Source organism: Schistocerca serialis, chromosome 6, assembly GCF_023864345.2.
Source record: "Schistocerca serialis cubense isolate TAMUIC-IGC-003099 chromosome 6, iqSchSeri2.2, whole genome shotgun sequence".
Lineage (NCBI taxonomy): Eukaryota > Metazoa > Arthropoda > Insecta > Orthoptera > Acrididae > Schistocerca > Schistocerca serialis.
Window position 1 is genome coordinate 724,600,721 of NC_064643.1, and position 25,908 is coordinate 724,626,628.

General features: G+C 38.3%; 1 protein-coding gene across 1 annotated transcript in view; it reads right to left on the reverse strand.

Moving 5' to 3' along the window:
• Nucleotides 1-235: 235 nt before the first annotated feature.
• LOC126484581 (28S ribosomal protein S11, mitochondrial) overlaps nt 236-25,908 on the reverse strand; it is a 68,416-nt gene continuing 42,743 nt past the window's right edge. Inside the window, exon 5 of the mRNA XM_050108144.1 lies at nt 236-2,384. Coding sequence (XP_049964101.1) covers nt 2,277-2,384 — 108 coding nt within the window. The 3' untranslated portion in view covers nt 236-2,276. The remainder of the gene's footprint in view (nt 2,385-25,908) is intronic.

A 25,908-nucleotide genomic window follows, 5' to 3' on the forward strand; every position in this document is an offset into this window, starting at 1 on the left:
AAATTAAAAACCTGATATGGTGAAACTAATATATGTAACACCCATCCTGAAACAGTTTGCACTTCAGTTTCCTGCCGATTCCAGTTTCATGACATTCTTGGTTGAGTGCATTAGAAAACAATTCTAAGATTATTACTAGTTTCACTTATTTAAATAAGGTACAGTGTATATATAAACCAATCTTCTCAAAGTATTAAAAGCACTTTATTTAGAAAGAGAAAAGTAAATCTGCTGATTATTGAGATTGCTCCACACAACCTTAAATTTATTGGTTCCATACACACATATGTACACAGTACAACAAAGTGTGACCAATAAACACTTCAGATTAGATTCAGTTGCACAAACACAAGAAGCCTTTTCAGCACTGATCTTAATAGGCAAATTAAAAATGGAGTCTTCTGGATAAAAAAACAAACAGCAACACTGTTTGATACGGCTTAGTTCATTTCTATTGATCACTTGTGCTGTGATTAATTCACAAAAAGTTTAGTATACACTGTTCAGACAAGGTAATATGGAATTCACTTAATACACATGATAATATAAGATACTAATACTAAAGTTTGTCTTTGTGCCCTGCTCTGTCTTACACTACATCACTTCCTAACTTCTTATAACTGAATGTTCAATTCCACAGTAATATGTATTGTTTCATGTAAGAAATGGAGATATGCCCAAAAGATTTCACACATTCATGCAAAAGCTATCTTGCTCTATTCAAATTGCGCAGTTTCTATACATGGTACAATCTGTACATACAGGGCATGTTTACTACACCTGGCCACCTCAAGGTTTGTCATATTTCAAGCTAAAATTGCAAAAAAGGGTCCATCTCAGATTTTCAAAGTTTTGCTCTCCATCACTTACTATAAACCTTCGCTACCAAAATATCTAAAGTAATTGGTGGAACACCTTTTATTAATACCGTTTTAACTGTGTTTACAGTTTGTAAACAATGAAGCATGGGTGTCATGACCATATAAAACATTATGAATTACTCTTCAAAGAGGCTATAAGTTGCAAAGATTTGGTACCGCAGGTCTTGAGAAATAGCCTAGGATTACGCAGAAACATTTTAATTTGCGCGTCGTCCAATAATTTTGTCAATAATTACGAAAATCGTTCTTTAAAAACCCACTGAGAAACAAGTAGACAGACAGTTCGGCTGAAGCACCTTATTTCACTTTCCAACAGTTATATGGTTTCTACACAGACAGTAAATTATAAAAATATGCAAATACTTTCGAGTAGTTCTATAATTATAATGCTGTTTACCGATAACTGAGTCTTACCTGTCGCATGTTTCGTTCTGCTTGAATACGTGGAATCTCAATATTTCTTCAAGTGTTTCGGTGAAATATATAAAGTAATGTAATTTACATTACTAAATTCGCACCGAAGAGGCTAATGCGCGAAATAAACAACTAAATTAACCGCAAGCGTGCTGGTATCTTCGTGCGAATTCGTCAAAGTAAATTTGCTGCCATCTTGAAAGGCAGTATATCGTGTCCACTGGGGAAAATCGTACCTCGTCTCCAGCACGACGTATAATTCCACAAAGAAATTTAATAAAAATATAGAACGTTGAAATTACAATATAATGGGTCTTCAACAACATATAGCAGCTTGAATCGACAGCCAAGTTAATACGCACAGGTTTATTCAACACCTATCCCCGATGTAGCACTGGCAGCCATGTTGCCTTCTTCACAGGAACTGTACCCAGAGTTCCAAGCGCGCGTTACGTGCCAGACTTGAACTGAGTTCTCCCTAAAATCGTCCGTGCCGAGAAAATGCAGCCTCTGACAAGTGCGGGACATTTGAATTTCGTTCCTGTGACGATAAATAGCAAAGCTAACCTCTTCTCGCGTGTTTAAACTGAATAATTAACTGGGGGCAGCCAGATATTGCTGATCGACGAGAAAACAGCATTTTCTCGCTATATTCCAATAAAATCGTCGTGATAAACAGATATTTCAGGTCCCTTGAATAAAAGAGCCAGAGTTTAATTCATGAAATTAATGACAAACCACTTCTCACTGCGTATAAGCGGTACAAAAAGGGCCCCTTTGTACTGAGATAAGACTGGTTTTTTTAAAAAAATAATGTCACAACAACTGTCATGAGGCACTATTCTGTTATTACAAAGTATTCTCTGCTTTTACACATTTAATTTCCTTTATCACCGTCAAAAAAATAGCATAGATAAACCATGAAAGTAAATCACAACACAAACATTTTCTGGAGTCTTTTACTAGGACACAAACATGCAATCACAGTTTCTTTTGCTTCCGTGGTCGAGGTGGATTCCATGAGACTGGGGTGCTGTCTGTTATGGAGACGATATCCATTCCACCCATTTGCAGTCCTTTGATTGCTGCCTGAAATTAGAAGAAAATGTATTAATATCTTCTTTGAGCTGAAACTAACAGTCTAGTTAGAATAAAAAATACTGTTTTTGTAAAAAGTTGCTGATATAAACACAGACTATGGAAGACGGAAACATATCTGATTAAATTAACATGCTAGCTGACCTTTAAAATTCTGCAAAGGTTGAATGTTATGCTTTATTATGAACAGTTAGAGACCAAGTGAAGCAGACACTAAGCCCGGAGGTTTGTCCAAGATTCGAATTTCGATACAAAAAATGGTCCCAAGAAATGGCATGCTTTTCCTCACCGAGTCCAGTGACTAGTTCATGAAGTGGAGGTGACCTAAAGTTTAATGTGGAATCTGAACAACAGCTCAAGATGGTATTCTCACATACACAATGACTTGAAAAAGTCATATACATGACAACAGATTAGCTTTAATTTCCCAATATGTTTCAATAAATGAATACTTTTCACAATTTTTACCAACATTCAGCCACAGAAAACGCAACAAAGTATTTCACAAATAGTTCAAGACAATCACAGAACACTAACCAGTTTGGACTTATATTTACTAATGACAACGAGAGAAAAATTTTAAAAAAGAATTTTCTATTAGGGAATAAAAAATTGGCCAAGATGACAAAAGGATTATTAAAATTAATCTGTTCAAAAAGGCAACCAAAACATACTTCATAAGCAATGTATACTATCAAAGATTACTTACTGGACTTCAAGTAGGGGTTAATAACAAAAGAGACCAATTGCAACATCCTGTCACATTACAATACATGACCACAATGTAAAGCTTTTACCAAGAAAATCATGTGGATGGCAGTACTATCTTCCCATTTTCTGAGATCAACATTCCTCATCATGGAGGGATGCTGACTCATTTTCCCCACACAGAATGAAGAGACGACACAGAAACACGCATGGGACCGGAAGTCAGCTTTCTGAACAGACTGGAGCGAGTGGAAGGGCCACAGCAGCACGTTTGTTGTTGACGTGTCATCATCGGAGGGTGTCCAAAGCGTGTGCAGTACAGCAGTGCAAAATTGAGTTTTATAACATAAGTTGTTTTGGGCAAATTGTGTATGATCAAAAGAACACTTTGCAACAAGGATTGACTGAAAGACACAGAACACTCACTCAAGATGTTGGAGTTTGCTTTGTTTAGCCATCCTGATCCATTTTTTTTTTAAATTTTTAAATAATTTCCAGAGAATGCTGGAATGGTTCCTCCAGCAAGGGCACGACTGAAGAAAATTTATTTACTCACATTTCCACATGCATAAATTCTCAAATACACAAGGGACTGTTTTTGTATGGACTGTTTTTGTATCAACCTGAGTAGGTAGCTCATTTGCATGAATAGCGATAACCAAGTATTTAAGTAGGAGACAAAAGTTATTGATTACATCTGATCTGACAAGATTCCAAGTATAAAACGGTTGTTCGTTCTCTTCCTCATTACTAAAACTGCAGCATTATTACAAAGGTGTGTGTGTGTGTGTGTGTGTGTGTGTGTGTGTGTTTTACATAATGCTTCTATTCTGCACATATATTCAACAAAATAAAAATAAAAAAGGACAACGCACCGAGATCACTGTAAGGATAGGTAGACAATAATCTTCCCAATAAATTTAATATGACTAAATTTTCTCATGCTGAGAAATTACAAACGATCCGTTTTACTTGGTAAAAGCTTTCTAAATCCAAGATCACACAAATGTATCTTTACTTACGAACAAACAATTGGTTTTGCAGACTTTACTATCATCTCCAAATCTATAACATAATGCTTTTATACGGGATATATCTCATACCATGAGTTGCGAAATGTATTCATTTTGAGTTAGACCTCACGCCAAATTGTCATGTAGATAAAATGTAGTACATTACATAAAGGTTTTTCATAAATAAAACATTTTAAGTCAAAAAGCACCTTGTGCACAGGGCCATGTCCATAAATGCAGTGCTCACAGAGGGTTGACGACTCAAAAACACAGTACACAATAAAATGCACAGTAGCACCATCTGTTAAAATTAGCCGGATAATTGAAGAAAGACCTTAGTGTATATACGGTGCAACTAGTACTGCAAAGATGAACACATACAGTATGTTACAGCCACTATATGGCTCTTACAGCAGTACCATAAGATCAGAGTGTAAATTATTCTCTTCTTAGCATTTAAGATTAGGTACTTATGTGAGTGGCCTTTAAAAATAGTAATGACTATAAAACTATACTACACTTGCAACTGGAACATTTTTTTTTTAATTCTCACAATCCCCTCACTCATTCTTATTACTGCCAGCACAACTGGTAAGTTTAGGTATTTAATACAGTATCTAGATAGTTACACGTGTCAAAACTGTAATTTCCAGACATGGGTTATACTGGCCCACGTATCTTATTTATCATTTATGAATATCTGCAATGTATAAAATAAAATAAAGGATATCAAATTTTCATGCAATTAGCTTGAAAAAAATTGGTCTACTGTAAACCACTGTCACATGATTCTTCACTTCACAATATCTTTAAATAGATAAAAGTAAGTTATGCAGATAAACTGAGTGCTTTTACAGACAGATTAGGAAATCTGCCACCTCACTTGGAAAAAGTGGAATACAAACTTTGCTTCAGTGTGGAGCTGACACTACCCTCGTCACTGTGGCTACTACATGCAATCATTTCTAAGCAATATTTTGCATCTGAAGCCACCAATGAAACTTGCAATAAATATGTTATGATAGGTAAAACAAATTTTTGACTGGGATAAATGTCAAAATTTTCTGCTTTTGGCAATCAATCCATCTATTCCTTATAAATTAATCGCATTATTGGAGGGAGGGGGGTGTTTTGCATGAGGAGACCAGACAGCGAGGTCATCGGTCTCATCAGATTAGGGAAGGATGGGGAAGGAAGTTGGCCATGCCCTTTGAAAGGAACCATCCTGGCATTTGCCTGGAGCGATTTAGGGAAATCACGGAAAACTTAAATCAGGATGGCTGGACGCAGGATTGAACCGTCGTCTTCCCGAATGCAATCGCATTATGGGCTTAGCATTCCTTAACAGTTTACACTAACGTCATTTCACGTCACTGCAATACCCATTAATTTCATTTCAGCAAATCTAACTAAACTACACACTGAAAGATTCCTGTTCTCTCTTCACTGCCAATTTTGATGGACACCAATATGAGAAGTGTCCACCCCTTGCCTTTATCGTGGCTTGGACTCTACTAGGGACATTTTCCAAGAAGAATGTGAATGTCAAAGAAGGACTAGCAGCCAATTCTTCCTCAAGAGCCAAAACCAGAGAAGATTGGATGCCGAAGTCAAGGGAGAAGTCGACATTCTAACTCGGCCCTAAGGAGTTCAGACTGGGAATCTGAGCAAGCCATTCGATTTCAGGAATTCTGTTGCCTAACAACCATTGCCTCACAGACGCTGCTTTATGACAGGGCACATTTTCAAGCTGATACAAATAATCTAGTCTCTGATATGTTCCCTTCTATATGCAGTATACAATACTGTAAAATGTGCTCATACCCTCCCACATTTACCGTTTTCTCAAGTGCAATAAGGAAACCATACCCTAACCATGAAAAACACCCACATTCTGTAACACCGCCTCCTTCGTACTGCAATGTTGCCACCACACATGTTGGCAAGTACTGTTCCATTGGCATTAGCCACACCAAAATCATTCCACTGGAAAGCCACAGGTCTAGCATGATTTGTCACTTCGAAACACTCATTTCCACTCAACTACTGTCCCATGGTGTGTCTCTACACCACTCAGAAATGATTACAGAAATGTGTGGCTTATGAAAAGCTGCTGGGCCGCTGTACCTTATTCTTTTTAAGCTTGACCATTGTACCCTATTCTTTCTAATTGTTCGACGGATCGTATCAGCCAGTACCTGAGGTCTCCCAGTCTTGATGTAACTGTGGTTGTTCCTTCACCTTTCCACTTCAACCATCAAATTATCAACGATCAACTTGGGCAGCTTTCAAAGGGTTGAAGTATCAATAATGGATCGGTTACCCAATGACTGCTCCACATTCAAACTTTCTAAGATCTCCTGACTGATCCATTCTGCTGCTATTGTTTCTCTATTGACTACCTAATACTCAATGTCTCCTTTTATACTGGTTTTCCACCTCCTGTGGCATCTAGTGGTCATCACTGGGGGGGTGTCTGCATACTTATGATCAGCTAATGACCAGATCATACAACAAACATTTTCACGACTGGTTTTTTTAGCTGCTGTTAAATCTTTTGTGTTGTATGGTCATGGTCAAAGAAACTTTTCCACAAAAGTTTCATGGACATGACCCGGAAGATTTCCCAGCAAGTAACAGTGTACTGTTTAACAGGAAATCCCAACTATGGTTATAGTGTTTCACATTTGGAAAGTATGGGCAGACAAGTCACACGAATGGGTAAAAATTCTCAGGATGTAATGGGCATCAAAACCTGATCTCCGTATTTACAATATGATATCTATGAGTGTAGCCACCAAGCCAAAATCAAATTAATATTATATAAGAATATATATATATATATATATATCACCAGACATATTAATCTTACATGATTAAGGTTTCCAAGTTGTATTGGTCAATAAAATTTTGCAACCAAATGAGCAATTATACCTTATACACACACACCAGTAAACCACCTGATTCTTTAAAAGAACCTGACTATGCGCTGCATTACTGGTTCCATCAAATCAACCTCATGGCACTGGTTACCTGTATTGAGTAAGATCCCACCACCTCACTTAAGGCAAAAATAAGCTCTACTGAGGGAGGCCAAGAAAATCTCTGCATCACCTTCTCCACCACCACACCAGGAATTCTGTCATCCGCCACAACAATGATTGCGATCAAGAAGACCAGCAAGTGTTACTGCAGGACAACTCATCGCGGATGGTTTTGATCTAAATGAAAGCTGGAAGCATGAATGGTCAATGAAAACATTGGGAACAGGAGCCCATCACCTTGATCCCACAAAGCAGCCAAACAGTTCTGACCTACCAAGGAACCTCTGGTCCACCTCAACAGGTTAAGGACTGGACATGGTTGTTGTAGCTACTTCAGGTACAAATGGGACTAGATCAGTTCACCAATGTGTGAATCTAACCAAGAAGAGCAGACAATTGAACATCTAGTCCAACACTGTCCACTTCATTCATACCCTGGAATTCCCAATGACTTGTTAACTCTCACACCCAGCTTAAGTAATTGGTTGAAAAACACAGACTTCCAAGGTTTAATCTTGTCTTACACCATATGATTAAATAAATAAAATAAAATGTTTACATCATATCTCCTAAACTGTGTGTCATACAATGATATAATTTTACTCACAAATCCAAAGATACATGTGGTACTGTCTGCAAACTGTTTTGCAGAAAGTAAAGAAGTAATAAATTAAAACTTCGTGGCTGGTGCTGAAGTTCTGTTGAATGAACAGCAAAAATCTAGTGATCCGTCAACATTCATCCATGTTCTTGTGTGGAGTGTCGCAAGAACAATTTCATAATGGTTTGAAATTGCATGTCAAGTTTGTTGCAAGTTGCTAAGTGCTCTTGTTCTCGAATACTGGACAAATCAAGTCATGGTATTTGCACACCATCAGTTACACAGACTCAAAACAGTTTCTAATTATAATATTTGTCTTACTGCGTCAAACTTTTAACCTAACCTATACCTCTTAATGAGAGATTGAGACAGCATTTTAAATTTTCAAATTTGGTCAATAATTACAAAAAATACTGAAAAACAATTTTTTGCTGCCCTGGAAGCCATTAGATAGGCAACCTGCAACTGGTTCCAATTTCAGGTGCTGTATAATGCACTGGAATATACTACATAGCCGGCCACGGTGGCCGAGTCGTTCTAGGTGCTCAGTCTGGAACCGCACGACTGCTACGGTCGCAGGTTCGAATCCTGCCTCGGGCATGGATGTGTGTGATGTCCTTAGGTTGGTTAGGTTTAAGTCTAGGGGACTGATGACCTCTGATGTTAAGTCCCATAGTGCTTGGAGCCATTTGAACCATTTATACTAGATACTCTGCAATCTTGCCTTTGTGAGCCAGATATACAGTCATGCACTCTGTACTACTGGAATAGAAAAAACAAACATGGTCACTCAACTAATATACTGCTTTGGACTTGGACGATTCAGATTTAATGAGATTGAGGCATTCATTAGGAACATCTTGTCCCTCCTCAAGGGCAGCAATCTATAAGCCTGGGAAAATCTCTGGGAGCACTGTGTTCTTGGCAGTTGGTTCAGAAATTTTCAATGGGATTCATACTTTGAAGAGATTGTTAACCATGGCATTTGAGTGATTCTATCGCTCGGTGCTCTCTCACCTGAGCTTTACAAGGATGTGTATGGGTGCCCAACAAATGAAGGAAGAACTTTTAAGTTAAACGTCCTCAAGAAGAAAATTTAGAATGTAATAACTCTTTTATACAGATATTACTATTTATATGAATGGTAAAAACAGATTTACAGAATACATTTACTATGAGAGAGGGAAAACAAAGTCTGATTTGAAGGGAGTGAATAGGAGAATTAGAGGAATAAGGCATTCATGAAAGCTTTTGTGTAATTCGGGCCAAGAAGAAAGGAAGGGAAACTGTTGTGCCAACTTAGGGGAGTGTACCACTGGCTGAATGCAGAAAGAAGAAACATCTATAATGCTATAAGATAGACAACCATAACAGAACAGTACATTATTAGACTGGTTTTTTAGAATTAAATTAAATGAAATGGATAAGAATACGAAATGAAAACGATTGATTTATGCACTTGCATACCACATTAAGTATGAATAACTGAAAACTGATATCTGCAAATCATTGATTTTAAGAGAGGCTCAGTGACAAGGAAAATTTGTCAAAATAGTTTTTTTAAGTGATACAGAAAAAGAGCAGTGAATCAAGAACGTTTCAACAGGGCACCAAAAAAGCAATAAAATGCTAAAAGAAATAAAAGAGCATTTCTGAAAGTTTCTAGTTAAAACCCTCCAAATGAAAGTCATTAGTCCACAAGAGATAATAGGAAAGTTTATCATCTCATCTGAGGGGGAAATGTTTGTATGAACAAAATTCTAAGGAATTTTGCAAAGATACAATTCGGTATCTTATAGGCTGTTCTGCAATAAATCCCATGCAATTAGACTATCATGAATCTTATGAATCTTAAAACTGATACAGACACTATCTGCAACAAGACTGCACTGCACTGCCAACTAATGAATACACATTACAGATAGAACTTTATCTCTCAAACACACCAATCTAAGAGAACAGTTCTTGTACAGAATTTGGTGGCTTTCAACCAATGGCATTAATATCACCGTCTAGGACTGTACTGACCAAACAATCTGTTTCTTTGTGACAAAGGCTTGGAAGCAAGAGGAACAAAAGATTAGAATCTTGTTATTTCAATACATGACACAGGAACTGAAAACTGAAGTAAAGGCTGTAGTCATGCCCTCGGAGACATGTGCTGGGCAAACCAAGAACACTCATTTTGCTGGTATTTTGATGGTGGCATTGCAGACCTTGTCATTAGAAATAATAGACCACGAACTTCTACTTTCAATGAAGCTGCATATGAATTATCCGAAAGAAACAAAAGTTGGACTTCCTGGTTCTCTTGGAATTCACTGCACCAGCATTTCACAAATTCTACCATGATCTAAGGAAAGCTGCTAACATCAGGGAAGTCTACTTTGATACTGTATTTACAAAAACAAACATGATAAAGAAGCACGACAATTTTGTTCTCAATGGCAAAAACCCTGTGTTCTGGTGCATCATTAATTTTAATTAGCTATTTCTTAGTAAATTCAGCGCCATTACACACAATATTTTCTCAGTAATTGCTGATGTTAAGCATCCTTCTTAAGGTTTATATTTTTTCTGTAATGTACATGTTAAGAAAAATAATACAGACCATGAAATTTATAAAGTGTGGTCTATAAATTGATCAAATAGTTTCCAACTACTTTTCCCTGGATGTAACAGTAATACATAACTTCTTTCCTTTGAATTGTTAAATAAAACAATTTTAAGTCTACAATGGCAATTTTGGCCTTTGGCAATTTTCAAAGGGACACTGCAGAAATGTTGCACCTTAGCACATAGCCTTATTTAAGAATGAGACACTTTCATCACGTAACACCTTCACAACTCCACATGCATGTCTACTACTGTTTATGCTGTAGTCATATACATGCCATTTCATCCCCGACAACTTGAGTTGCAGTCCGTCAGTAAAAATATGCACCACTCTATTAGTTTGGACAAGGAGGAACAATGAGCAACAACTATTTCTTTGGTCAGAGGGATAAAATGTGCTACAATGACTTTCAGCACAATAACAGGACAGAGCAACAGTGTTTTGGAAGTGGCCCAAAGGAAGTCGGGCACGAAGAGGGACCAGCCAGCCCATCAACTTTCACCATGGTCCCAGAACATTTGGCAAGCTCAAGTGAGAATTTTAGAAGCTAGCTACAATTGAAGTGGTAGTGTCACCTTTGGAAATCAGTCACGGTCATGCATATCAAACCATTTCAGGGTGGTGGGTAAGACAGCTTACGGAAGAACTCAATGTCAAACACGGTGACATCTGCCAAAACTCGCTTGACTTAATTTCATCAGAGGTGGAGGTTCACTTTTGACACAGTTAGTCATCGGTGATGAAACTAGAGTGTCAGTGTGTGGAATGGACACAACCTGGATCACTGAAGCCTAACAAGATCCAGGACTTTGCCTTTGATGTCAAAGGTTATGCAACCTTTTTTTTGGGACACAGAGAGCATAAACGATAAGGAAACATCATCAAACGAAATTTCCAGGGTGTATTGTTTGGGAACAAGTTAATGGCAGCAATTCATAGCAAACAATGAGGTCTGTTGTTGCACCAAGTGTTGCTGCTGCATTGCGATGGCTGCCCACACACAGCTCACTATACCATTAAAACCATCAAGAAGGTGAGTTCTGAGGTGATGAACTCCCTCCTTACCACCCAGAGTTCAATCCCTCCAACTTTCACTTGTTTGGGGCACTCAAGAATGCTTTGTGAAGTCACTAAGTTTCCTCACATGTGAAAGTGCAGAAAACAGTGCAAAAACGTTTTAGTGATCAAGTGTAAATCACCTTCTTGGTAGAAATACATAAGCTTGTGGACTGCTGGATTAAGAGCATTGAAGAGAAGACTGTGCTGAAAAATCACTTATAGGTTGAGACAATTTTATTTATATACACTGTATAATGAAATGTGTACATATTTTTTTTACTCTCCCTTGTATTAAACAATATGTAAAGTCATTGCAACACGGTCAGCCTGCAAAGGTTGTGTAGATATTTGAGAGAACACTATATATCAAACGGGAAAGCGCTAGTAGATAGACACAATAAAAAACACAAACACACACACAAATTTCAAGCTTTCGCAACCCGAGGTTGCTTCATCAGGAAAGAGGGCAGGAGAGGGAAGGACGAAAGGATGTGGGTTTTAAGGGAGAGGGTAAGGAGTCATTCTAATCCCGGGAGTGGAAAGACGTACCTTATGGGGGGGAAAAAGGACAGGTACACACACACACACACACATCCATCCGCACACAGACCACAGGCCTGTGTGTGCGAGTGTATACCTGTCCTTTCCCCCCCCCCCCCCCCCTAAGATTAAGTCTTCCACCCCCCCCCCCCCCCAATGAACCATGGACCTTGCCGTTGGTGGGGAGGCTTGCGTGCCTCAACGATACAGATAGCCGTACTGTAGGTGCAACCACAACGGAGGGGTATCTGTTGAGAGGCCAGACAAATGTGTGGTTCCTGAAGAGGGGCAGCAGCCTTTTCAGTAGTTGCAGGGGCAACAGTCCGGATGATTGACTGATCTGGCCTTGTAACAATAACCAAAACGGCCTTGCTGTGCTGGTACTGCGAACGGCTGAAAGCAAGGGGAAACTACAGCCGTAATTTTTCCCGAGGGCATGCAGCTTTACTGTATGATTAAATGATGATGGCGTCCTCTTGGGTAAAATATTCCGGAGGTAAAATAGTCCCCCATTCGGATCTCCGGGCGGGGACTACTCAAGAGGATGTCATTATCAGGAGAAAGAAAACTGGCATTCTACGGATCGGAGCGTGGAATGTCAGATCCCTTAATCGGGCAGGTAGGTTAGAAAATTTAAAAAGGGAAATGGATAGGTTAAAGTTAGATATAGTGGGAATAAGTGAAGTTCGGTGGCAGGAGGAACAAGACTTTTGGTCAGGTGACTACAAGGTTATAAACACAAAATCAAATAGGGGTAATGCAGGAGTAGGTTTAATAATGAATAGGAAAGTAGGAATGCGGGTAAGCTACTACAAACAGCACAGCGAACGCATTGTTGTGGTCAAGATAGATACGAAGCCCACACCTACTACAGTAGTACAAGTTTATATGCCAACTAGCTCTGCAGATGACGAAGAAACTGAAGAAATGTATGATGAAATAAAAGAAATTATTCAGATAGTGAAGGGAAACGAAAATTTAATAGTTATGGGTGACTGGAATTCATCAGTAGGAAAAGGGAGAGAAGGAAACGTAGTAGGTGAATATGGATTGGGGCTAACAAATGAAAGAGGAAGCCGCCTGGTAGAATTTTGTACAGAGCACAACATAATCATAGCTAACACTTGGTTTAAGAATCATGAAAGAAGGTTGTATACATGGAAGAACCGTGGAGATACTAAAAGGTATCAGATAGGTTATATAATGGTAAGACAGAGATTTAGGAACCAGGTTTTAAATTGTAAGACATTTCCAGGGGCAGATGTGGACTCTGACCACAATCTATTGGTTACGAGCTGTAGATTAAAACTGAAGAAACTGCAAAAAGGTGGGAATTTAAGGCGATGGGACCTGGATAAGCTGAAAGAACCAGAGGTTGTACAGAGTTTCAGGGAGAGCATAAGGGAACAATTGACAGGAATGGGGGAAAGAAATACAGTAGAAGAAGAATGGGTAGCTTTGAGGGATGAAGTAGTGAAGGCAGCAGAGGATCAAGTAGGTAAAAAGACGAGGGTTAGTAGAAATCCTTGGGTAACAGAAGAAATATTGAATTTAATTGATGAAAGGAGAAAATATAAAAATGCAGTAAATGAAGCAGGCAAAAAGGAATACAAACGTCTCAAAAATGAGATCGACAGGAAATGCAAAATGGCTAAGCAGGGATGGCTAGAGGACAAATGTAAGGATGTAGATGCTTATCCCACTAGGGGTAAGATAGATACTGCCTACAGGAAAATTAAAGAGTCCTTTGGAGATAAGAGAACCACTTGTATGAATATCAAGAGCTCAGATGGAAACCCAGTTCTAAGCAAAGAAGGGAAAGCAGAAAGGTGGAATGAGTATATAGAGGGTCTATACAAGGGCGATGTACTTGAGGACAATATTATGAAAATGGGAGAGGTTGTAGATGAAGATGAAATGGGAGATACGATACTGCGTGAAGAGTTTGACAGAGCACTGAAAGACCTGTGTCGGAACTAGCCCCCGGAGTAGACAACATTCCATTGGAACTACTGACGACCTTGGGAGAGCCAGTCCTGTCAAAACTCTACCATCTGGTGAGTAAGATGTATGAAACAGGCGACATACCCTCAGACTTCAAGAAGAATATAATAATTCCAATCCCAAAGAAAGCAGGTGTTGACAGATGTGAAAATTACCGAACAATCAGTTTAATAAGCCACAGCTGCAAAATACTAACACGAATTCTTTACAGACGAATGGAAAAACTAATAGAAGCTGACCTCGGGGAAGATCAGTTTGGATTCCGTAGAAACACTGGAACACGTGAGGCAATACTGACCTTACGACTTATCTTAGAAGAAAGATTAAGGAAAGGCAAACCTACGTTTCTAGCATTTGTAGACTTAGAGAAAGCTTTTGACAATGTTGACTGGAATACTCTCTTTCAAATTCTAAAGGTGGCAGGGGTAAAATACAGGGAGCGAAAGGCTATTTACAATTTGTACAGAAACCAGATGGCAGTTATAAGAGTCGAGGGGCATGAAAGGGAAGCAGTGGTTGGGAAAGGAGTAAGACAGGGTTGTAGCCTCTCCCCGATGTTATTCAATCTGTATATTGAGCTAGCAGTAAAGGAAACAAAAGAAAAATTCGGAGTAGGTATTAAAATCCATGGAGAAGAAATAAAAACTTTGAGGTTCGCCAATGACATTGTAATTCTGTCAGAGACAGCAAAGGACTTGGAAGAGCAGTTGAATGGAATGGGCAGTGTCTTGAAAGGAAAATATAAGATGAACATCAACAAAAGCAAAACGAGGATAATGGAATGTAGTCGAATTAAGTCGGGTGATGCTGAGAATATTAGACTAGGAAATGAGACACGTAAAGTAGTAAAGGAGTTTTGCTATTTGGGGAGCAAAATAACTGATGATGGTCGAAGTAGAGAGGATATAAAATGTAGACTGGCAATGGCAAGGAAAGCGTTTCTGAAGAAGAGAAATTAGTTAACATCGAGTATAGATTTAAGTGTCAGCAAGTCATTTCTGAAAGTATTTGTATGGAGTGTAGCCACGTATGGAAGTGAAACATGGACGATAAATAGTTTGGACAAGACTAGAATAGAAGCTTTCGAAATGTGGTGCTACAGGAGAATGCTGAAGATTAGATGGGTAGATCACATAACTAATGAGGAAGTATTGAATAGGATTGGGGAGAAGAGAAATTTGTGGCACAACTTTACCAGAAGAAGGGATCAGTTGGTAGCACATGTTCTGAGGCATCAAGGGGTCACCAGTTTAGTATTGGAGGGCAGCGTGGAGGGTAAAAATCGTAGAGGGAGACCAAGAGATGAATACACTAAGCAGATTCAGAAGGATGTAGGTTGCAGTAGGTACTGGGAGATGATGAGGCTTGCACAGGATAGAGTAGCATGGAGAGCTGCATCAAACCAGTCTCAGGACTGAAGACCACCACCACAACAACAACGACGACAACAACAACAAGGTAAGTCTTTCTGCTCCCGGGATTGGAATGACTGCTTACCCTCTCCCTTAAAACCCACATCCTTTCGTCACTCCTTCTCCTTCCCTCTTTCCTAATGAAGCAACCTCGGGTTGCGAAAGCTTGAAATTTGTGTGTGTGTGTGTTTTTTATTGTGCCTATCTACCAGCGCTTTCCCGTTTGGTAAGTCAAAGCATCTTTGTTTTTTATATATATTTTCCCACGTGGAATTTTTCCCAGTGAAGCACAAAATTTTCACTATGTTCTACTAGAAAATTTCCAAAGGACAAAATTGTAATTTTGGACTTAATTAATTATTTTAACAGCTGAAAACAACAAGTGAGTTTATATCAGTTATATCAAAAATAATTTTTAAAGAAATTAAAACCACAATAATGCTTGTCATATTTGAAAGATCCCAAACAGCGTTCTTTGCAAATGAAATATTAGCACTTGAATTCAGAAGAAAAACATTGCAGAATTACAAAAGAAACAGCACACAGGGGTAAAAAGGTGATGCAATTACTTTTAAATCTGGACTGTACCCATATCCTGCTTCAGTTACACGATTTGCAAACGTTTAGAAAACTCTTGCCGACTTTCACATTAATAACACTATACACAAATAGTTAGAGGTATACATATTCCACCCCAGGTGACAACTCTCTCTCTCTCTCTCTCTCCCCCCCCCCCCCCCCCCTCGTGTGTGTGTGTGTGTGTGTGTGTGTGTGTGTGTGTGTGTGTGTGTGTGTGTGTGTGTGTGTGTTAGAGAGAGAGAGAGAGAGAGAGAGAGAGAGAGAGAGAGAGTGGGGGGGGGGGGGGGGTGTTTGGTGGGTTACAGTAAGGGTATCTGGCCACCCCTTCAACTGTTCATGCCAAACAATGTTGAACCTGTAGAGATGGGGGACAAAGGCACAAGAAAAAGAAGGAGAAAAAGATGTAGTGTACCACATAAATGCAGGACACACACTCAAGTGTAAAAGATTAAATGAATGTCCAAAAAACCCTGCACAGATGAAGACAGTACGAGAAATAATACTACAATCAGGAACAATTTTAGAATCTCAACAGTTGGAGTGGAGGAACTATTAAAGGTTAGCATATTCGTTAGTTCAACATAAAGTAGTGTACCATAAATTTCATGCAATATTTGTGTGTAAGGAACTACTAACTGTTACCAATGCCTTGGAATCCAGAGAGTAGCTGGCAAAATTTGGGTTAGAAATATCTGTCATCCTCCGTGAGCAAGTTATTCAACAAATAGTAATCTTCTAGGTGCTAATGCTGTTTTGGGATATGAAGGGAATGATCCTGTCATAATTTGACACATGTGCTGCAACGGTAAATAGTACAAGCTGCAGTGACATCTTGCGAGAAAAACTGAAATTTGATGTCTCAAAAATGACAAAAAGTTTTGCAATTTAAACTGAGAGTTCATACTCTGCAATAATGTCCAGCCTCTCACAGCAAGTGCAACATTACACTGCTTCCTCACTGCCAAAAAGGCTTTGATCTGGAATCTGTGGATTACCATATCTTCTGCTTTAGAAGCTGCTGTGTTATTGACAGTTTAGGTCAATCAGATGTCTAAGTCTAACAAGCAGAGCAAATGTGGCTTCCTAAGCAACTGGAAACCTTTGTGGATGGGATACACAAGCTGACTGAACAATACCAAAGCTACATCGCTGAGCAGTGAGCATAAGTGGAAACGTGATAGGTTGGCAGTTATATATTATATTCACCTCTCTGTGACACTAACTTGATAAGAAGTTGTCCAGCTGTATGGATGTGTAAGTAGCAGAGGGAGACTTTAGTGTAATTGTTGGAAATGTAAGGAAAGGAGTGCGGATAGAATATCGCAACACTATATAAGTGCTAAGTGGCCACTGTACGGCCACTATTTCTTTGCACCTACAAAAACATCCCTCCTATGCTACACTTCTCATGTCTCTCCCCTCCCCAGTCATTTGTTGTTTTACCACTCATCAACAATCAATACTGCCGTGGAAGAGAGTGCCTCGACCTTTCTGTAAGAAATGCCTGAAAGTTTGGTTCTCAACACCTGCAACAGCACAATAAGGATATATTTAATACGCTGTGAAAACAGCAGATCAAAACAGGTTCTTTACGTCACGATAACATGACAATTCTCTAATACAGACTGTGCTGACCATCAATATTATGCAGCTGCTCTGAATGAATATATTTTAGTGCCTTACCAAATATCTAATCTATTTCAAAAGATACATTCTATTATGCAAAGCGAGAACACATTCACACAGACATGGTGACAAGCTATAAAGCTTTCTTAGTAGGTGGTTCAGTGGTTAAGATACTGGACAAGTATTTGGGAGGAAGACAGTTCAAATCCCCATGGGCCCATATGGACTTAGTTTTTGTTTTTCCCACGTTGCTGTTGCTGTTGTGGTATTCAGTCCAGAGACTGGTTTGATGCAGCTCTCCATGCTACTCTATCCTGTGCAAGCTTCATCATCTCCCAGTACCTACTACAACTTTACATCCTTCTGAATCTGCTAAGTGTATTCATCTATTGGTCTCCCTCTACGATTTTTACCCTCCACGTAGCCCTCCAATACTAAATTGGTGATCCCATGATTCCTCAGAACATGACCTACCAACCGATCCCTTCTTCTAGTCAAGTTGTGCCACAAACTCCTCTTCTCCCCAATTCTATTCAATACCTCCTCATTAGTTATGTGATCTACCCATCCAATCTTCAGCATTCTTCTGTAGCACCACATCTCGAAAGCTTCTATTCTCTTCTTGTCCAAACTATTTATCGTCCATTTCTCACTTCCATACATGGCTACACTCCATACAAATACTTTCAGAAATGACTTCCTGACACTTAAATCTATACTCGATGTTAACAAATTTCTCTTCTTCATAAACACTTTCCTTGTCATTGCCAGTCTACATTTTATATCCTCATTTATACGTATTTTCCCATAAATATCTTATAATTAAAGCTGAAATGGTTATTTTTATGGGGTGTAGCCATCTCCCTTCCCCAATGCGAGCTTGTGCTCCATCTCTAATGATAGGACAAACCTTAAAATGTTCCCTCCTATTTTTTTGAACTTTTCTTTTTTAATTTATTTCTGAATGTAAATGTTATACGTCTAAGTGAACTGGTCACTGCTGCAACTAAAACATTATTTATTTAAATCTTTTGCTGTAAACTGCAAACCTCTGAAATACATGACAAACTGTACTGTATATTACTTTCCTCTCGTTCAACTGATCTATGGGTGTATGGGAAGAATGACTGTAATTATAATTAGTCAAATCTTGTCTTCATGGCCACTATGTGGGTGATATATTGATACTTGTAGTATAGTCCTATGTTCTTAACTTAATACTGGTTGTTGAAGCATTTTGCAGGACAGTTGACGCCTATCTTCAAGTTTTCACTTTTTCCTCGACGCAGTCTTTTGAGTCAAACCAACTTATGACCATTCATGCTGCTCTCCAGGTGGGGACAAAAGCTACATGTAGGAGAATTTTAACCTGCTGGGGGAAAGGAACTGTTGATTCAGACATACAAATGATTAATTCTAGAACTAACTCCACGTCTCCACTTCCTTGAGAGCTTAGAAGGATACGCCATCCCAAACATCTAGTACAAGTAAACATAGTGAGATGCAGTTCCTCAAAATTATAGTGGATAATGTGACAAATTTTCAGACATACTCAAGTCATCAGTGTTCGCAGCTGCTGAATTACATCACTGACATAAAAAAACTACACACTTTTCTTCTGTAATATTGGGAACTGCCATCTAAGAGCTTCGGGAAGATAATGCATGGAACTTGAGCAAATAAGGTAACAGCATTGCAAACTATAGTCTCACAGTTGGGAGAAGTAATACTACAAACACCTGTCCTAGTGTATAGGTGTAAGCAAACCTGTAACTTGGGTGCACTTCATGTGTGTACCTATGTATTTTGGGACTACAGTCTATATTTTTCTGCTGTAGCAATCTGACAATTTGTTCCTGAAGCTATTCAGACTTTAATACTGTCTGAGATCTACCCAGAAACTAACAGACGTTTCGGTCTATTGTGGTGGTGGGCAGGACTACTCCCGCCATCTTGGTGCCACAATGTTCCTACATTCAACAAGCATCCAGTGGTGGTAGCGTGTGCTCTGTCTCTCCGCTACTTTCCTTTCTGTGATGCGTTAAAATGTGCACTGGTGTTGCTAATTGTGAGGCATGTTTGCGGTTATATTTTGTTGGCAAAAAACCGCACACTAGCTGAAATTTTTTCGCAAACTTTGTGATGTACACTGGACAGGAATAATGAGTGAAAGCCAAGTGAGGCAATGGGGCACCGATTATAAAAATGGCCCACACGTATGTTCACAATGAGGACCACAGTGATTAGGCCAAGCCTTGTGGCTAACTGGTGGCGAAAATCTAACACAAATTGCGTGAAAACTGTTCTTTCATGATTATGGAAATTTTGCATTACTACCTCTTCCCAGCAAGGAACACATGGCTCATTACATAATGCTTCGATACTGATGCCAAATTGCATGCTGGTATAAACCAGTGGTTGCAATCATAGGCGGCAGATTTCTTCAGAGATGGTATTGAAAAACTTCTGCCAAGGTATAATACCATCTTGGAGTACTGTGGTAGGGAGGAGATGGTACAGGAGAAGACACCAGAGTAATAATAAAACCATAATGCATACAAAAAAAGATTAAGAAATGCAAGCAGCAGAAACAACAGCATGGCTATATATTGGTAACTTAAAGAGAACCACCACAACTGATACAGTAGTAAAATACCTCAACAAGAACAGAATACTGTGACAACTAGAATGTGAAGAACTGTGCACACTGGACGACAAAAAAGCTTTCAAAGTAGGCATTCCGTTTGAAGATCTACAAATCACAGAAGAACTAAAATTGTTGTCTGAAAACTTAAAAGTATGTCAATTTCGTTTTCCAAGAAGATCAATGGAAAAGGGAGCAGCAGAGCTCAACTAAACTAAGAAGAAAACCAGAAGAATAAGGGATAAAAGCAGTCTTGCAGAATACAGAGGGAATAAAAAGTGCTCTTAATCTAACACTAACAGACATTCCGCAAACCTCTGATTTTGCAATTCTAACAGATACCTTCCTAATAGACAAGTGGCAACAAAGATTTCTACAATTTTCACTTAATGGCAAAGAAGGGAGAAAGGGGACGACCCATGGGAGGAATCTCTATCCTACTGAAATCCTGGATGAACCCCGGCAAAAAAAATCATACTGCAAGAAAATAGTATGCTAGAAGAAGCATCAAACAAATATAATTGCAGCCTACTTCCAACCGCACACAAATGCAGTAGAAATAATTGACGAGATAATCACACTCACCAAACATGGCGACAGCAAACCCACCATTAATGCACGTGATCTCAACTGCAGAATAGACACGTATAGCTATAAAACAAGACCAGTCACTGAAACCTTAGAAGAAGATGGTTTCATTCTACTGAACAATAGACAAATACCTACATATATATGTCACAATGGTAAAAGCACCATTGATTTTGCATTAAAAAAGAGGAGAAATAAAAGGAAATATTCAACCAATATGGCAAGACTCCATCACTCCTATACGAAAGCACATTCCAATGAAGATAAAAATAATGTCACCGCACCACCAGCAAGAAAGACCCACCAAATCACACAAAGAAAAATAGATAACGAAAAAATAACAAACCAACAATAACACAAATAGAAACTTTAACAGAGGAAGGAAACCTTGTAAAAGCAACAGACCCTAAAAAATTCAATGATACAAACCAAACAACAAGGACAGCAAAAAGATGGTTCGATGCTGAATGCTATAGCAAAAGGAACACTGTTCTAAGAACACTCCACAGATTAAGAAACCAGCATGATGATGAAACATGCAAACTATATGCAGAAGAGAGGAAAATCTACAAAAAAACTAATAGAAGAGAAGGAAAAAGAATACATAGAGAGGCAAAAAGAGAAGTGGATGAAGCAGTTAAAGACCCATACATAGCAGCAAGACCATGAAGACTGGCTCATACACCAAATATAGACAGGAAGGAATGGAAAGACCACTTCAGTAAGATACTGAACAAACGAGGAATCCAAACACCCCCAAAGAAAGAGAAACAACATCAAGCAAAGGAAAGAGACAATGTATGGGAACCTCTAAATGAAGTAAATGTAAAAGAAGTAATAAAAACACTGAAGAAGAAGAAAGCAGCAGGACCAATTATATATATAATGAATAATGAACATACACAAGATGCGAGAGAGGCTCTCCAACACATATGGATCAAACTATTCAACAAATGCCTGGAACTTTGAAGAATTCCGACCCCACAGACACACTCGATAAAAGTTCTCTACAAAGGTAGAGGAAGCCCAATGGACACAAACAAGTACAGAGGCATAGCCCTAGTAAATAATCAGTTCAAGATGTTTTCAAAGATAATTACACAAAAAATCAAAGCCTGTGTGGACAGTCACCTCCCAGAACCACAAATGGGCTGCAGATATCTGGAAGATCAACACTTACGGCAGTCAGGCTGCTTCTAAACAACATCGACTACAAAAGAAACAAATGTTCTACACAGTGTTCATAGACTTTACCAAAGCCTTTGACCTACTGGAAACAGATCTCTTAGTCCGAAAACTGGACAACACAATGGGAGAAGATAGCGTATGGGCAAGAATAATCAAGTCAATCCTCAAATACAACTTAATCACAATATCAAACAAACTCTCTTTTTCGAACCTTATTTTGCAATCAAACTGAGTATTACAGGGCGACCCAATGAGCCCTTTGCTGTACATTCTTGCTACTGAAGAAGTACTGCGAATTGGAGAAAACGAAGATGATGTATACATATATGCATACACTGACGACATAACAGGAAAGAAGCTAAAATCATTGCGAAAATAGATAAATGGTGCAGAGAACACATACCCAAGAATGCGGAAATCAACATCAGAACACAAAAATAAAAAATCTCAAACTTTAAATACCTAGGGGTGACATTGCAAGCAACAGCCAAATGCTTCACAAAACATACAACAGAATGTGCAGCCCAAGCAATAATAGCAATACAGGACATCAAAAACATCCGCCTACTCAGTCTAGAAACGGCCTTGAAATTATTCAACGCAAAAATTTTGCCAATCCTGGCCTACGGGATGGACGTTATATGGGACCACCCGACAAAAAAATCCAGAAACACTAGAAAAGGTAAAATCGACTTATCTAAAAAGAGCACTAGGACTCTCAAAGGCAATAAGATGTAGACTAGTGTATTGGCTAGCGAGAGAGATATTCCTAATCGAAGACTTCTAACTTCGATATACGATGCCACGTACCAAGGCTTCCAGAAATCAACTGAAGATCATGGAGGATAAACGAGAAAATTATGGCCAGAGTTCTATGGCAGTGAAGCAATGACGAACCGCTCATGGACAGCACCAAACTTCGAACTGCGACATGTCTTAACTAGATTATCTATTCACGGCTTTCATCACCTAATTTGCAAAAAGAAAAAATATCATGCCCCAACCACAACGTGTGTGTGAACTGTGCAGTAAAAGAGTGAAATCTAAAAATGAATATGCAAAAATGTAAAATGTAAATGTAAAATGTTAAGCACAGTAACTGTATATGGTTATTTGGCTGCAGTTTTATTAAATAAATAGTGTTCTTCAGCAATGATTAAGTCCTGGTACAAAAGGACAAAATTTTTCGCTCTGGAACAGATGTACCGGGTGCTGGTTTGTATTGTTGCTGGTCCTGTTGGAAGAGATGAAGTCGAACGAAGTAATGTGAAAGAAGAGACCCCCAGCTTGAACCCAAACTCTTGGATGTTCTTGCATACTCAATGGTGTTCTTATTTTTCAAGTTTGATTTTTTCTTTGCGCTATGCTCTAGTTTGGGTTCATTAAAAAAATGAAATGTGTGTGTAATTTGGACTTTTTAATGCTATTAAAGATGGCTGGTTAAGCAATTACTTTCAAACTGTTAAATTTGTTCTATTAACTTTAGTAATTCAATTTACAACAGCACTACGAACAAATTGTGTGTGGCAAGGAAGATGAGAAAAATATTTTCTTTTATATAAATATGCATTCTTTGATAGTCAAATATACTACGAAAACTTTCCACAATATTCTTAAAAACCTAAGTATGCACTGCTTTTGTTTCACGTTTTTTCTAAATAATTATTGAACTCATCCATAAGCTGATTGCCTCCTTTTGTAGGATAATTTTCAATTATTATTCATAGCCATTATTCACTAATTCTAGACTGTTGATGAAATCATTTTTATACCAATGCAAAGTATCTGTCTTAAAGAACCCTTCACACAAGTCCTGTCTTGTAAAGATAGAATAGTCTGGTTTTATTTGAAATAAATAATTTAAACCCACTACTGAATTTCTGGAATTTGATTACTACTTGAACCCCTTTAATCTTGTCATCTGCTGGTTTCACCTCATGATTCAGTGCAGCGCCCAATTTAACTTTTGAATCAGAAGACAAATTAGGATCAAAGACGACAAACAGATGCAGGAGGGATGCCATAAATGATTTTTCAAGTTTGTACAAAGCCACACGAAATATCACAATCGACAACTTGACGTTTATAAAACTTCGAAAGAATGTTTAAATCCCTGTATGGTGCTTCGGCTGCAGAAGGGGCAGACAAATATGTGTATTCCTGGAGCTACTTCCAAATCAAGTCACTATATTCAACATTCCTGGAACTTGATGTCTCAAATGTGGCAAGTTTGTCCAACACAAAAAGATCCCTGTGGTGAAACTGATTTTTTGAAATCATCTATAGCAGGGATGATCCAAGTTCTATGTGACACTCACAGACTGAGTTCTATGTGACACTCAGTAGCGTTAAAAGAGATTTATGTTCATTGGTTACGTGGTGCAATGTCTACAGTAAGACCTCCACGGGCTGAAGGTTCTGGGTTCTAATCCCATTAAGTGCCTTGTTTATTAAATCTTTATAAAAAAGACCAATTATTTTTTAATCAATTAATTGGCTTAGATGTAATTTTTTATTTCTATTCCTACGTCAAATTTTAATATCATGCGAATTTTTTCACATGCTTCCATTTTTTCTTTATACCATTCTTTTTCCACTTGGAATTTTTGAGAACGTGAATTTAATTATATTTATCTATTATAATATTCAAATATTTAAAAATCTCTATTGGTTAAATAACAAATGACAAAATAATCTATTTATATTGACTGTGCTATAGTGTCAAAAATGTATTTTTCATTACAAGATTTACTTTTTTTCGGATGGTAATTTTCACACAAATGTTTAAAAACATTGCACTACGGACAAAATAAGAGAGATGGAGATTTAAATGAAAGAAGGAAAAATAAGAGTAAATGAAGAATCTGCTGTGATGATTAAAATGATGTGACAAAGGAGTAGAAATATAAAATTACATTTAAACCAATTAATTGAATGAAATTAATGCTCAAAGTAATTTCAATAAAAATTTTAGTGCCTGACAAGATTTGAACCCATGACATTTTCCACATCAAAGCTTTACCCTATCCATTACCCTACACAACCTGTCAATATGATGCTACTATTTAAATGTTATTGAGTGTCAAGCAAGATTCCAAAATATTTTTCATTGATCAACTAAAAAAGAGGGCCTACCAGAGAGAATGGCTGCAGGGGGTCCAGCTGGGACATTAGCCTACATCACAGTATAGACAGTTTCAAAAAGACAGTCCCACCACTGGGGATCTCTCCTTGTGTGAAAAAATAAGAGAGATCTGAACAGTAGCAAGTTAAATGACTGAAATATGAGTAAAATTAACACTACTGAATGAGTGAGTGAGTGAAATTTTCCTATTTTCTTTTCAAATGTATTTATGTGTAACACTTACAATTTCAAAAATACACCACCTGCTAAGTGAAGCACTTAGAAGATATGGCTTGTTGTCAATTACTTTCATATACATACACGAGATCAGCAGGTGCGCAAATAATTGGAGTTCTGTTTCTCTGTGGCAAGTAGACTGGCCACTAGAGTGTTTTAGTGATGGTTATGTTTAGTGTTGTTACTACAAAGCAGTGGGATATATAAATGGGCATGAACTGTATCAGATTTTGGAGAACCTCTGAGAAGGACACACATCTGGTAAAATCGTGTAATATCCAGACTTATGGGGCATTCATATGTGACAGTTGCCCTATGTTGGACTGGATGGGAACATGAAGGCAGGCATACATACCATCAAAGTCTCAATCGATCACATCTAACTACCACATGGGTAAATCACCATATTGTGTACCGAACACACCGCAAATCCTTCTCATCTATGCCTGCCATCCTTGAACGAGTAATGGACGCCCTGCAACATTCCAGACCTTTAAATATGTCTGCTTGTGTCTGTATATGTGTGGATGG